At 36.0% G+C, this 13,883-nt stretch overlaps 1 protein-coding gene across 5 annotated transcripts in view; it reads left to right on the forward strand.

Annotated features, from left to right (window-relative positions):
- The first annotated feature begins 802 nt into the window (after positions 1–802).
- Positions 803–13,883, forward strand: part of LOC121316786 (spectrin beta chain, non-erythrocytic 1-like) — a 65,643-nt gene continuing 52,562 nt past the window's right edge. For all 5 annotated transcript variants that reach the window (XM_041251974.1, XM_041251975.1, XM_041251977.1 and 2 more), the window contains exons 1-2: positions 803–1,386; positions 11,609–11,716. In XM_041251974.1, coding sequence (XP_041107908.1) covers positions 892–1,386; positions 11,609–11,716 — 603 coding nt within the window. In that variant the 5' untranslated portion in view covers positions 803–891. The remainder of the gene's footprint in view (positions 1,387–11,608; positions 11,717–13,883) is intronic.

Consider the following 13,883-nt stretch of genomic DNA (forward strand, 5'->3'; position numbering starts at 1 on the left):
ACTTCATCTAAAGGTAGTGAAAAAGAACAGCATGTATGAAAGTGTTTGTTTTTTTTTTTTTTTTTTAATTTAGTTGACAGGTTATAATTATGAAAACCACACGCTTAATGCTTTTTTTCCTTCTTTTTTTGATGAAAGCTCTTGTGGATACTGTTAGTCATTGCCAGCTATTTTGAATCAAGATTTTAAAAAAAGCAACGACTCTCAAATTGCTCCTTTTTCTCTCATCTTTTACCATCCATTTATTTTTTCCCCCAGCCTTTAAAAAACAAATCTGGAGGGAACAAAGAGGGAAAGCTTGAAACTGGCATGACTTGTTTATATTTAAGGAATGACCTCATCCCAAAGCATTTCTGATTGAGGAGGTCAGGCTGGAGTGCATTAGTCTCTCAGTTCTTTTCTTGCTATCTAGGTTTTTTCTTTTGTAAAGAGGGGAGGACGTTTTGACAGCCAGGGCTTACAACCTCCCTTCCTTCAGTCATCTGCACATGCTCTAAAAAACTGTGGTGACTTCACTGTTCTGGACTAAACCTTTCTTTTTTTTTTTTTTACACTGAAGAGTCGGGCAGCATGCCAGTCTTTTTCCTCTTGCTCCACTCCCTGCTTATCAGGCTGCTTAGTAGCAAATTAGCAGGCTCTGCTGTTCAGTTCCTCAGGAGAAGCCTCTCCACAGCCAGCTCTCACCTTGGCTCCCTGCTGTGTCGTATCTGGGACCGCATACGCTCTCAGGAGTCGCAAGAGGCTATTCTTTCCTGTGTCCTTTGTCTCTTGAACATGCACAAAAAAGTAGACGTCTAAGTTTTTCTTTATTTTTAATTTTTTTTTAGTAACTACTTCTTTAACTTAAAAAAAAAGAACATTGTAGACAGGACTGGAAGTGTTGCACAAGCCATGTCTGAAAGTATCGTCAGGAAAGTTCAACCTTTTACCATCGGGACCAAACTTTCGGTCCCGGCGGTGCCCAAAGGCACAGAATTTGCTGACACTTTTTTGCCAAGCTCTTCTTTGGATAACTGTAAAATGCAGCACAACTTGAACGATCAGGTCTCCCTGTACCTGGGCCACTCTTCAACCCATCCAAGTGACTCACACTTTTCGCCCGTGGCCGCTCGGATGCATCTAGCTGAGAGGTGTCAGGAGGAGAAGGCTGAGGAGGACCACCTGAACAGAAACGCTGTCTCCCCAACAGCATCCTCCCGCTCCATCAAAAAGATCACCATCTCTAGCTGGACGGAGAAAACAGGGATCAAGGTGGACTCAGTGGCACACTGCCCAAAGGTCATGGTAGACAAACCAGAGAACTCAAACAACAATAACAATGCAGCCATCACTCTGCCCAGGATTGTTGGAGTGAGCTGTGAGAGTAAACCCAACTCCCAGTTTAAGGTAAAGGTCCATTCTTTTTCTTTTCCTATTCTGGTACTGCCTTACACAGCGTTAAATAAAATCTGGTTACACTTTATAATTGCTGTTGGTTGATAATTGTAATTATTTCTGAATTAGCAATACTGAATTCATTTTTTTGTATTTGATAGCATAACAGATAACTCATTTTTGCATTAGTTATAATGTACCTACCAAATCTGAAGACTATCATGTATTATGCTACCAGCTCATATAGCTAGCTTTCTGGCAAGCTGGTGCTGTAAACAACATGTGTGATAACTTGGGGGGGGGGGGGGGGGGGGGGGGGGCGGGAATGACTTGAACATGCAAGTAGCTATAACGTTTAATAGATTGAACATGGTGCTTTGTAGCCATGTACTGACAGGAGAAAGAAAAATGTTCTGCAGCCTGATATTAAATTAATTATGAGGTTCCAGGTGGTACCATTTGTTATGGTTTAGCTCTTTTTGCGGTAAATGAAACACCCAACCTACCCTTTCAATAACATTGTTAGAATTCAATTTCCCTGTTACGTGCGGGTCACTATATCTTGTGACATTATAGTTATGGCCTTATTCAAAAAAAGGCTACTCTGTCCTCAAAATATTATAGCTTCCTACTAAAAAGAGGGTAACATACTTTTTTCAGGATCTTATCGTTTGAAAAAGGCCCCTAAGGAGAATTACAAGCAATATTCAAAAACATTTCCTTATACTAAAAAAAAAAAATAGATTTAACTTGAATTGTTCCTAATCAATCTGAAGCAACTTAAAAGCTGTGTACAGCATCTAGGTGCCGGTAATTGCATCTGTTAGCCTTTATGATTTAGAAAGACTTTCTACAACATAATTAAGAAAAAGATTCAGTGATTCATCCAGCATGAGGCAGAAGAAGTTGTATCCCATACCTGCAGAGCAAGCTTCTGAATTAGTGAAGATGGAATGCATCTGGAACAGTCATCCAGGATTCCTCTATAAAGTGTATGAAATGACGCACTTCAGCAGAACAGCAGTACTAAATAACTCAAGGTGTCAATTATCCTTGTTCGTGTGGAAAGTTTACAAAGCTGGGGCAAGGGCAGAATAAAGTTGGCTAGAGGTTTAAAATGCTACTGGAAAGAAACAATATGTATTACACTGATTCCTGGTCCTATACAAGAAAAAATAACAAATATTATTATTATTATTATTATTATTATTATTATTATGTTGCTGTCATAATTAAAAGCAATACTTTTCTCAGCAGAAGATGCATGGTTCAAAGTTCGGTTGTTAGCAGATGGGACAAAAAAAACCAAAACAAAGTCAATTAAAGACTAGTAACAGTCCTGCTATTATAGTTTTTATTCTGGCCTTTAAAAACTTCCATATGGATTTTAAATGTATTTATTTAAACTGGGCATGTAAACTTTAACAATTTCAATAAGAATTGTAAGATCAGTGCCAGCATCATCATTTTGTCACAAGTAAACTGTAAATTCTCATTTTTAAGAATATTTCTCATTAAACCCCATTAACTTCTCATGTTCTCTATACTGGCTGAAATATGACCTGCTGCTTTAACAAAAGGTTAACAAAAGCTAACGAATGATATTGAAATATTAGCTCTTTTGTTTCTTCTCGTGGTTTTCACTTGAGTTTGAGAAACGTCTGTGAATTAATGTCAACATAATATATCCATCCGCTTGGCGTACACTTTTACATCAGTCTAGTTAAAATGTTTTGGGTTTTTTTGTTGTTTGTTTTTTTGCTAGCCATCCCTGGTTTTAACAAGGTCTGGTTTAACCCTTCAATCTCCAGACACTAATGTGCATGCTGCTCCTGCTGCCAGCATCTTCTGCTTTATTATTTTAGTTATGTTTTACAGCAACAGGCAAACCATTAAGAACAATTATGATCATTATAAAGTAATAACATAAAAACTAAGTTTTTTAATGCATTACATTAACCCTAACCCAAACTGTGACAGGACAATAGCATTCTAATTACTTCTTAATTGTATTATTATTATTATTATTATTATTATTAATAATAATAATAATAATAATAATAATAATAATAATAATAATAATAATAAATAATAATAATGTTATTATTTTAAATGGTTTCTCTGAAATAAATGCACAATTTTAACATTAAGACATTTTACATACTTTAATTTTTTCATAGACTTTCATTAGATCCGGAAATGTATAAGTGATCTTGAATCTATAAACATAAAAAACATGAGCTAGCTGTACTGCAGCAGGAAAGGAAAGGAAAGCTGTAACAAAAACAACGTAATCCATGCATTACTGGGACACAAATAAAATGAGATAGTTTTCAACGCTGAAGATTTGATAGTTATATTTGATCTGTAAGATCTGTGAGGAAAATTATAGACACATCAAGTACATATTATTGTTTATGTGAAATGATATTCTATGTACTGTATTCATCCACTATCTACGTATTAGAATATATAGTAGTGTTTTCATATTTGATTATATAGATGTATATCCTAGCAAATCTTACAATAAATTGTGGGTCTTTCTTAAAAAACTTGCTTTAAAATGACAAGTGATGGAAATATTTTAAATGCCTACCCAATAAACATTAAAAAGTTATATTTTAATTAAAATATTGCAGATGGCTAAATCAATTTTTTTTTTTTAATAACAGACCATTATTAACTACCAGTTCTAAATGTATAATAAATATAACATAACAATTTAAGGCAAGTTTAAATTATCAGTAAAAGAGTGACTGCTCTAATACAGTAGCTTTCTGTCTTTATATCAGACCATCTTAGTGTAGCTGCATTCTAACATAAAGTTTTTTGGCTCATACCTTCATCATACCTTCACCGAAGTGTACAGCACCACTATTGCCTTTTTAATAACGTTTTTTATAGTTCTGCATGTGTTACTCGTGAGTCCATGATAAAATATAAACTGTACTTTCAAAATGATCAAATTCTAGGTGATGCTAAACTTTTGGCGATATCTGTACTGCTTTTGTTCACCTCACAGTATACTTTGGCAGGGTTTTTATTTTTTTAATTTTTTTTTGTAATGGTTTCATGATGAAAGGGAGAGCACAGACAATGTAAAGACCAGACACCTACAGGAGCTTACTCTTATTATTTTATATACCTATATATAGTCTCCATCATGAAAGAAACAGTTTTCTTTCCTGGAAAAAAAAAAAAAAAAAAAATAAAACGTAGTTTTTTTTTTTTTTTTTTCTATTTTGTCATTACTATTGTTAATTAATTTTGTCAAATAATTAATTGGGTACATTGTGAAAGCTAGTATGTTTACTAAATAAAAACAGTAACACATTTACAAAAAAACTGAATAAAGGGCTTCTGGGGAACAGTCAAACCCAAAACAATATGAAGGTTAAACAGCTTCAGGTCTGATTAACATACCACCTCAGGTATTGTAAACAAGGGTAAATGACAAACACATGGTGCAGGAATCCCTTACTTGAAACCCAGCTACTTACCTCACCACGCCATCTGCAGCCTTACATCCCTGAGGGAGTCGAAGGGGTCCAACAGTAATTGTTATGGCTGTACTCTGTATAGTATATAATACACAGTAAAGCACACGTGTAGCCTGTCTCTCAGATATTCACTTTCAGTGGGATTCCAGATCTTGCTACCCTGCAAAACACAGCTGAAATTTGGAAATGAATAGTCAACTGACAGCATAGCAAATATCAATAGCAGAAGCAGCCTTAATACAGTTAGTAATATTGTTTGTGACTACAGGTCGACTCTATGCAAGGCATGACCCCCTCCCATGTAAAGAATCGACTCCTCATCCTTCGAATCGATTCTCAAATTTTCGAACGTCAGAATCGTTAATCGACGCTTCTGGGAATCGACTCCCACCGAGGAGATGAATTTCGGAGCGCTCGGAGCACACTGAGCGCTCCAGCTGCAGAGCTCAGGGCGTTCGCTTTCAAACTGGCTAACGGCTTGCTGTGGTTACATGGGTCTAAGAAAAAGTCATAAACGGCACAAGTGCACAATTGTCATAGTTAATTATAGTACTATCAGTATTAAACCGTTTTAGATAAAAAAAAAAAAAAAAAAAAAAGCGAAAATTCACGCTCTGAAGCACTCTTAATAGATTTCTCAGACGCGCTTTCTCAGAGCGTCAGGTTGAGTTTACGAACGCACCCTAAATCTCACGACACAATACATTTCCATGGCAATGCAGTCCGTTTGAGAGCAGGCAGCCGCCCCACTCACCTTGCCTTACTAGCCCTGCTACCGATGTATCGTCAAAGGGCCGCCTGTTTGACCTTACAGAAGAGCAAGTGCTACGGAGATACTGAATGATAAAGCTACGATATTGTAACGATGTGATGAACTTAAAGAGGATTTAGAGTCAAGCACCCTGAGCGGTAATGCATTGCCAGCCAAGTTCAGATGTGTGGAGGAAAGACAGGCAGGTGAGTTATGTATTTATTATTCGTCATATATGCAATTTGTAAGTTTTGCAAAAATAAATACAATAGTACATGTTGAGAAAAATACAATACTTTTATTGTACTGATTTAATAAATATATTGCAATATATATATTTAATAAAACAAAAAGAGGCGTATTCATTAAATCATTATAAATACATAACATTACAACATAAAATATTATCAAGCAATACAGTACAGTAAACAAACTACCGGTAGCTACTTGGACAAAGCAAGTAAAATAAAACTTGTAATGTTCATCCGTATAGTTGTTATAAAATTATTTCACAAATAATTAACATTCACAAAAATAGTAATAAAATATATCTGTCAATATTATCAGCGATGACACGTGAGATCAGCCGTAACTGTATTTACAGCCCATGTACCTCGGAACGGGACCGTGCTCAGAAAATAGCACTTTTCATAATAATTACATATTGTCATCATTTGATAATGTTGGCGTTTTCTTAAAAAGACCTTGGGCAAATGTGAAATCTACTTCAAAAGTATGATGCATTTTTTTAACTTGGCGAAAACCAGCAAAATTTCTTACGCCTCCATTGACTCTACATAGAAAAAATTCTGCCGCGCTCTCTGTATATACCTAAAGGCGGTGTTGATTATCTTGGGTGCGTTCACGATGATTCAGTGCAGAATCTGACCAATTTAGCCAATGAGCGCATTCACGGAGATCATTCTTAGAAGAACATTGGCTAAATTGGTCAGTTTTTGCACAGAATCTGCGCGGAATGATCTCAGTGAACGCACACCCCTTGTTAAATAGAATATCTTTGTTGCCAGCATGGGTGCGGGAACCTCCTGAACAAAAACCAAAATCATACCTCTACACTATGACAAAACTGAACTCTATTTAAAGTTGTCTGGCGCATACTCTGCCTTAGATAAGTCTTCAGCCATTGCAAAGCCGAAAACGAACGTTTAGCTGTGTAAGAAGTCAATAGAACAGTGAAATACAGTTTCAGCAATTTGTTTACATCTGGCAACAGTATTTTAGTAAAACTGTTGAATATGGTTCCAAGTGTGGTCAGCTTGGTGATGTGCTGTATGTTTTCCCTGCAGTGAGTATTGTACGTCTTGACAACATTACTTTCAGTCGATCACAACAAAATGACAACCACTTACCAAACCACTTTGGGTAAAGGTAGTGGGTTTGCGGCTTCTTTTTTCCATACATCATTTTAGTTTTTAGTTGTCAAATTTTTTAGGTTCGGGGTGAGATGGTTCAAATAAATTTTCGCAGCATGAAGAACCAGTCTGCATGGCAGTCATTATCTTCCTGTTGTTGTAATTTGAGTGGCTCTGAGAAAAATAATTTAAGATGTTGCCCTGTTTTTGTTTTCTTTTTGGGTCGCGGTGACATTAACATGCCTTCCACAACTTATCTTTCTATACTGCTCATTATTCTCTCCGTACTCTCTCCCACCTTCAAATTAATATTTCATGATTTCTTAAAAAAAAACATTAGCGCTCAGCAAAACTAAATGGCTCCAATCAGAATTTACGTATGGTTGCTCTGTATACCGATTGGCTGTCTCTCTATTGCCATTAAATCCTTTCCCCCTGCGGTCCAACTGACCTATTTTTACGAGAGGCATTATTTTTGGTGGTGCTATTTTATATGATAGCACCACCAGAAATGTCACTACCGATGCTGTAGCACTGGTAGCACAAGTAGCACTGGTCGTTCCTGGATGGTCAGTATCACTCACAGCCCAGTCATTCTTTACCACGGGTTGTTTGTATGATATCCTATTGTACACTCACATGTTAATTTTCACAAAGTGCAACCGGGTATAGAGGATATTTTATGCAAAAATGAAAAATAAATAAACAAATAAATAAATATATTATTATTATTATTATTATTATTATTATTATTATTATTTATTTCTTAGCAGACACCCTTATCCAGAACATACTTTTACAAAATTAGGCTTCATTAAAACTAGCTAACCTAACTTTTATTTCCCCCCCTCTGTCCTGATGTACTTGCTTTTGTGCTATGTTCTATTAAATGTTTCTCCATATCTCCTGAAACACACGTCATTTTTCTCCGTCTTTACTATCTTTCAATCCCACCTGCCCATTGATTGAAATCCTGAAATGACATAAAAATGGTCATTTGCACCATTAACATATACGTTTTTCATTTAAATACGTAATAGTTTTTCTGCCACCTTTCTGCCATGTAAATTGCACCCATTCTACCTGTCGGACAACATCAGAAAAATGTTTCATTTTATGATGGAGACAACGTTGCAATCTGTTAAATGCAACAATAATTTTGTAAGAAATTTTTTCAACTAAAACACAATAACACAAACAAATAATATGGTAAAGTGACATAACATCTTGGATGTACCAGAGGCTATACATTTTATGAGAGCATGAACATCCCCTTTTAAATTTCCAGTTCTAAATAAAGACAAGGAAATTCACTTCAATATTCTACAGAGGATCTACCCAACCAAACCAAAGAGAAGCCAGTTCTTTCTAAATGTTTCCCCCTCAGTGCAGTGTTTGTAATGGAATCTACTGAACATTTGTTTTACCAATGTGATATGACCTGTCGATTCTGGAAACATCTTTCACGTTATCTGTCTGACAAGCTTTCCACTCAACTAACAATTCATGTGCATGACGTGATCTTCCACTTCACTTTTTTTCCCAAAATCATTTGGATTTCTTGATTCATTTTTTATATTACATGCCAAGCATCATATGCACAAATGTAAACGTGAAGGAATAAAACCAAATACTACATTTTTTACTAAAGAAGTGGAATATCACGTGGTAGCTTTTAAAACTGTTGCATTGTATAGATGTTATTTTATAACTTGGTGATGTCTATGATTATCAAAAAAAAAAAAAAAAAACTAAAAACTATCAGTGAAGACACCCACCCTGCAGGTATGGCAAAGTCCATAAGCAAAACAAAATGTTAAAATAAATGAGTTTTGCACTGTATAAAACTAAACAGATTTTACCAGTGCTTGCTAATCTATTAACCAGTTTGAAATACTCTGAAGCAAATTTAAGCATTTTCGTTTCGGCATTATATTATAAAATTTTTCACACGCGGCAATACTGCCCTACAATCACGATATACTTACTGTGATCATTTCGCTGTGTTGTGTTGTGAACCATAGCTACGTTTTAAAACTGAGTGGGGAGATTTAGCAAATGCCTCTCGTTAAACTTTACCGGTGCCTTAAAATTAAGGGCCACGTAAGAACGATAAATACCGTAACTGATTAGAAGGCCTTTGTTGTTCTTCAAGTGAAGTGACATTGTAGATGCTATAACGAGTTACTGTAAATGAGATAATGTTTTAGCAGACAGATTTCATTAAGTAAACATGTATTTGAATGTTTTTTTAATTAAAAGTATAAATTCAAAACTGCATGGCATTTTCAAAAACCGTCAAAATCCTGCAATGCAGCATATCCGCAGAATTTAAAACCTTCCAGAATTCCCCATTGTATGGTACATGTGCTGGCTGTGCTGTTACTCTGTATTTCTGCACATGCGTCACAATACGGGACTGTGCTCAGAAAATATAATTTTTCATAATAATTAGTACTGTCATAATTTGTCAATGTTGCCGTTTTTTCAAGAGACCTTGGGCAAAGTAAAATGCAATTCAAAAGTCTGATGCATTTTTTTTTTAAAACATGGCGAAAATCAGTAAAATATGACAGCTCTATTTATCCCACGACCCTTTTCGTCAAAACCTGATTCCTTGCAAACTGAAACACGTCCCTTCCTGGCCAAAGCGTGACTCATTGCGCAGCAACGTGATTCCATACATGGCGAAACATGACTCTTCACTCGAAATGTTTGACACACTTCTGTCTGAAACAGCCCCTCATACAATAAGAGCCATCCTACAGATGACATATTAACTTCAAAAGTTCGGTTGTCATCTGTGTTGCATGTAATTAAAAAATCTCCAAACATTTGAAAGCATTCTTGTTGGTTGAGAACAGGCTGGATTTTCTATACCATCACTATGGAAAAACATGTTATTTAGTACAAGTTTAATGTAATTTTAATTACTACACGTAAAGGAATCACTGACAAGCTGTTTCTACCACAAAGGAGACTCAGACACTATGAAAGCTGCATTTTTAAACACGCTTTTGCGCACTTTAATCACAAATAATAAAACAATAAACAAAACACTAGAACAAAATAAACAGGCATGTTGGCCAAAACAAACAGTTGAAACAAAACAATACATAGATGTAGATACAGTAACAATCTTGATTCCTGTAGGCAGGGGTTTCTCATACGCGGCGGACAGGCGTGAACCTGGGACCTCCCGCACTGAAGCATAGCGCCGATACCGCTGTACAAAAGAACCGGCTCCCTTGCAAGATCATATTGCAGCGTGCATGGGGTTAGGGATCAGGGCTGGTAGCTGACGCAATCTAAAAAGACATTAGCCCGATACCAGCTCCTGCAAGGCGCCTGAAACTCAAAAATGATACCTCTCCCTTTAAGCATGTGTCAATGTTTATGAATGTGCTATGACATTGTTGTGTTTTAAGCAGATGAATATGATCGCAACCAACTTGCTCCTGAAGTGGCACCCAACCAGCAATTGGATTTGGTGTTATTTTTCTGTTTCATGCTTCATTTGCTGTATTGTATCGTGAAGACCCTGCTGATACCCAGCCCTACACAGTAATGTTGATTTATTAATCAATTCCTAGCAGTCCACGTCAAGACAACAGTAACCAAACATTTCCATTAAATGTAAATTAAATTGTTTTGTAAAAATTAAAAACCTAAAAATACAATGTTTTAGCGGTCAGTCACATTCTCTTTAATTGCAGGGCAATATGTGTGTGTGTGTGTGTGTGTGTGTGTGTGTATGTTTGTGTGTTTTATTGACCTCAACAACAACAAAACAATAAGCCTTTTAAACATCATCTCTGCTGCTGTCTGCCTATTTTGCTGTATACTGATTTTGGCATTGTAGCAATCTTTACCTGATCGTGTTTTTGTTTTTTGTTTTTTTCTGCAAAAAACGTTACCTAAAAATTGTATTTATACATTATGGATACACATTATACTATTAGCATTTGAAAAGTGTAACATCGTACAACTGACTTTCTGACTGAGAAATGCTCCTAGCATTGCATTGGCGCATTGGAATAGTGGTCATTATACATCTATACGTCATTGGTTTGGGTTTAATTTCCAGTTTGATGAAATTCCAACGTAGGAATTTAATTCAGAACACATTCTACAGATAGTTCAAACGTGTAATAAATAACAAGTTTTGACTTCCATGTACTGTCTGTATCACAAGCAGTACGGTCACAGTAGTGTTAAGTGTCTGTGGCGAATACAGTTGTTTTAAATGTATTTTTGTTGATGGATGTGCTCCTCTGGTAGTCATTTCTATCACCAAGGTGCAATGAGTTGGAATCTCAGCCCATTGATTTGAATGGAGAGGCAAGGGCTTGACGTGAACCACTCACCATACAGTTCAAAGACAAATGTCTTACCATTCAGCTGAAGAGCCAGCTCTGCAGTCGAGAGGTAAGTGCGGGTCTTATCTTAGCCTGATGTCAGTATAATTAACTCATCAGCCACTAGGAGGAGATTCATTACAAAGGCATCTGAGTTTCTTCATTAGGAATGTCTTACATTGTGATGTGGTGCCACGTGTTCAGCTGCATCTCGGGTGTTTTAACTGTTTTTCTTTTCTGAATTTGTAATAGGTTTTACTCAGGAAAGAGAACGAAGAAGAGCGTCAAAACACACACAGCAGCCATGGGACAGCTGGATTTTTAAGGCCGACAGTGCTCAAAGACTTCCCCAGTTATCTGGTAATTATTTTGTTAAATTATCAAAAATGTTAAAAGAGAAATGTAAGGTGTTTTTCACTGAATACATAATCCCTATATGTAGTACCCTTATCATTCTGCATCAATAATAATAATAATAATAATAATAATAATAATAATAATAATAATAATAATAATAATAATAATAATAATAATAATAACAATAACAATAACAATAATAATAATAAGGGCTTTTTTTAGTATGGAAAGTGTCACATTTGTTACATTCCCATCACCCTTGATAGCTACTAGTTTGGTATCTTCATTTTGGTCCTCTGTTTAAACATTTGCTTACAGTTATTCAGAGACTCATAAACTCATCCTGGAGCACTGTGGTTCTTGAGTGTACTGTACATAATGGTCTAGTTGTTTATTAGACTTAAGTCTGTTTAGATCATCTAAATAGAGGTTTCCTTTCTGGAATGTTGTGTTCCATCAGTTTTATACCACAAATGATGAGGAGTGACAAAATACGTTCCTGAGACGCCAGGCAGCATAAAGCGAAGTTATAAAAGTCATTCCTCATGGTTGTTATTTATTCCATTGTTTTAAATGGGTTTTCTTAAAATGTATTAATGTGTTGTGCGCAGTTCATAAACATGTATTGCTTTTTCCTCCTCAGAATTCCTCTGCATTGTCCAGCAAAGACAGGTGTAGAAACTTTTACAAACTGTCAGCAGGTACCCAATCAACAGGCACAACATCCCAGCACAGTTTGAATAGCAGAAGTATAATTTATAAACTGGGACCATACAGCAGAGTTGGTTTTAATGTGACTGTCTGACAACTGCATAACAATTAAACCACAGTATAAAAGACTTTCGTGTATTCATGGAATTTAACATTGTCGAGTGTAGTTAGAAACAGAGTTTGATTTTCATGAAACTGCTCTTCTTGCTTCTTTAATAGCTCCACGACATATGCATGACTATCAAACTGCGTTTTAACTGTCTGTCATTTTGCCCATCCAAAGAGCTTATAAGAGCTCCAAGAAACATTGAGCTAAAGGGCTAAAACTACTTCAAGTAATTGTAGCTAACAAGATAATTCCATAAATCTTAGGCATATTGCACTTACATTAGTTACATACAGTATGCATGAAAGATATGCATGCAGTTTTAAAAGAATGTTTCAACATGATATCTGGTACTGCTTTGGTTAAAAGAAACTTTTCTATGCCATTTTCTTTACTTTATCGGTCTGCACTTGTACTCTCTGGGTCATTTCATCTGAGCAGTGTCTTGTGGGTCAAAGCATGTTACTGGCTAAAAATATGTCAGTCAATAGGGCAAGCCAGTGACAGGAAAGAGGCCAGTGAAGGGGTGGGGACCATTTCACTCTCCAGGTGGAACGACAGTCAAAAAACAAGGTATCCAAACAGAGTTTTCTTTAACCTAGTGTAGTAGCAGATACTATGTTTTGAAATGAAAATACATGTTTGCTTATGGAACCATTCTGTTAGCTAGATTGCTTTTAAGTTTAGCTCGATCATTGTCGATGCTTTTGAATTATATACATTTTTTTAAGTATTTACAATTCTAGTTTTTAGTAATTTAAGCATTCGAAGACAAGCCAAATGTGCTTGTTTTTCACTGTTAAATTGTTTTCCCCATTTGATACCATTTAAAAATAATGATAAATGTCTGGGTTTTTTTTACTTTTCACAAAATGGCCTACTGCACCTTTCAGCAACTGAAACCTTTCAATTTTATCATGAATCACTTTCTAAGCTGTGTGTGTTCAGTTACAACCAGCTGTACATATGATAATGGTCTCTTGGAATTTAGGAAGTGATGTCATGCGTATGGCCGCCAAGCCTAAACGACCAATTATTTGATATCCTGCACACACACACACACACAAACTCACAAACACACACACACACACACACACACACACACCGCGGGGAAACAAAGTTATGTTTTTCTATTGTGGTTTGCGGTTAATAAGGGTCAAAACTCTAAACAAGTTGTGCTTTGATCTAATGAAAATCTGGTGCGACCACCTTAGATATAATTAAAAAAAGACTGTAAAATACATATTTGCTTGTGTGGCTGAAGCTTTTTTTAGCAGCAATTTATACCCAGTGAAAAGTGCACTCCATATGGCCTAAGACTGAATCACCACTTAAAATGAGCCTAGAGAGACC

Source organism: Polyodon spathula, chromosome 6 (genome assembly GCF_017654505.1).
Source record: "Polyodon spathula isolate WHYD16114869_AA chromosome 6, ASM1765450v1, whole genome shotgun sequence".
Classification (NCBI taxonomy): domain Eukaryota; kingdom Metazoa; phylum Chordata; class Actinopteri; order Acipenseriformes; family Polyodontidae; genus Polyodon; species Polyodon spathula.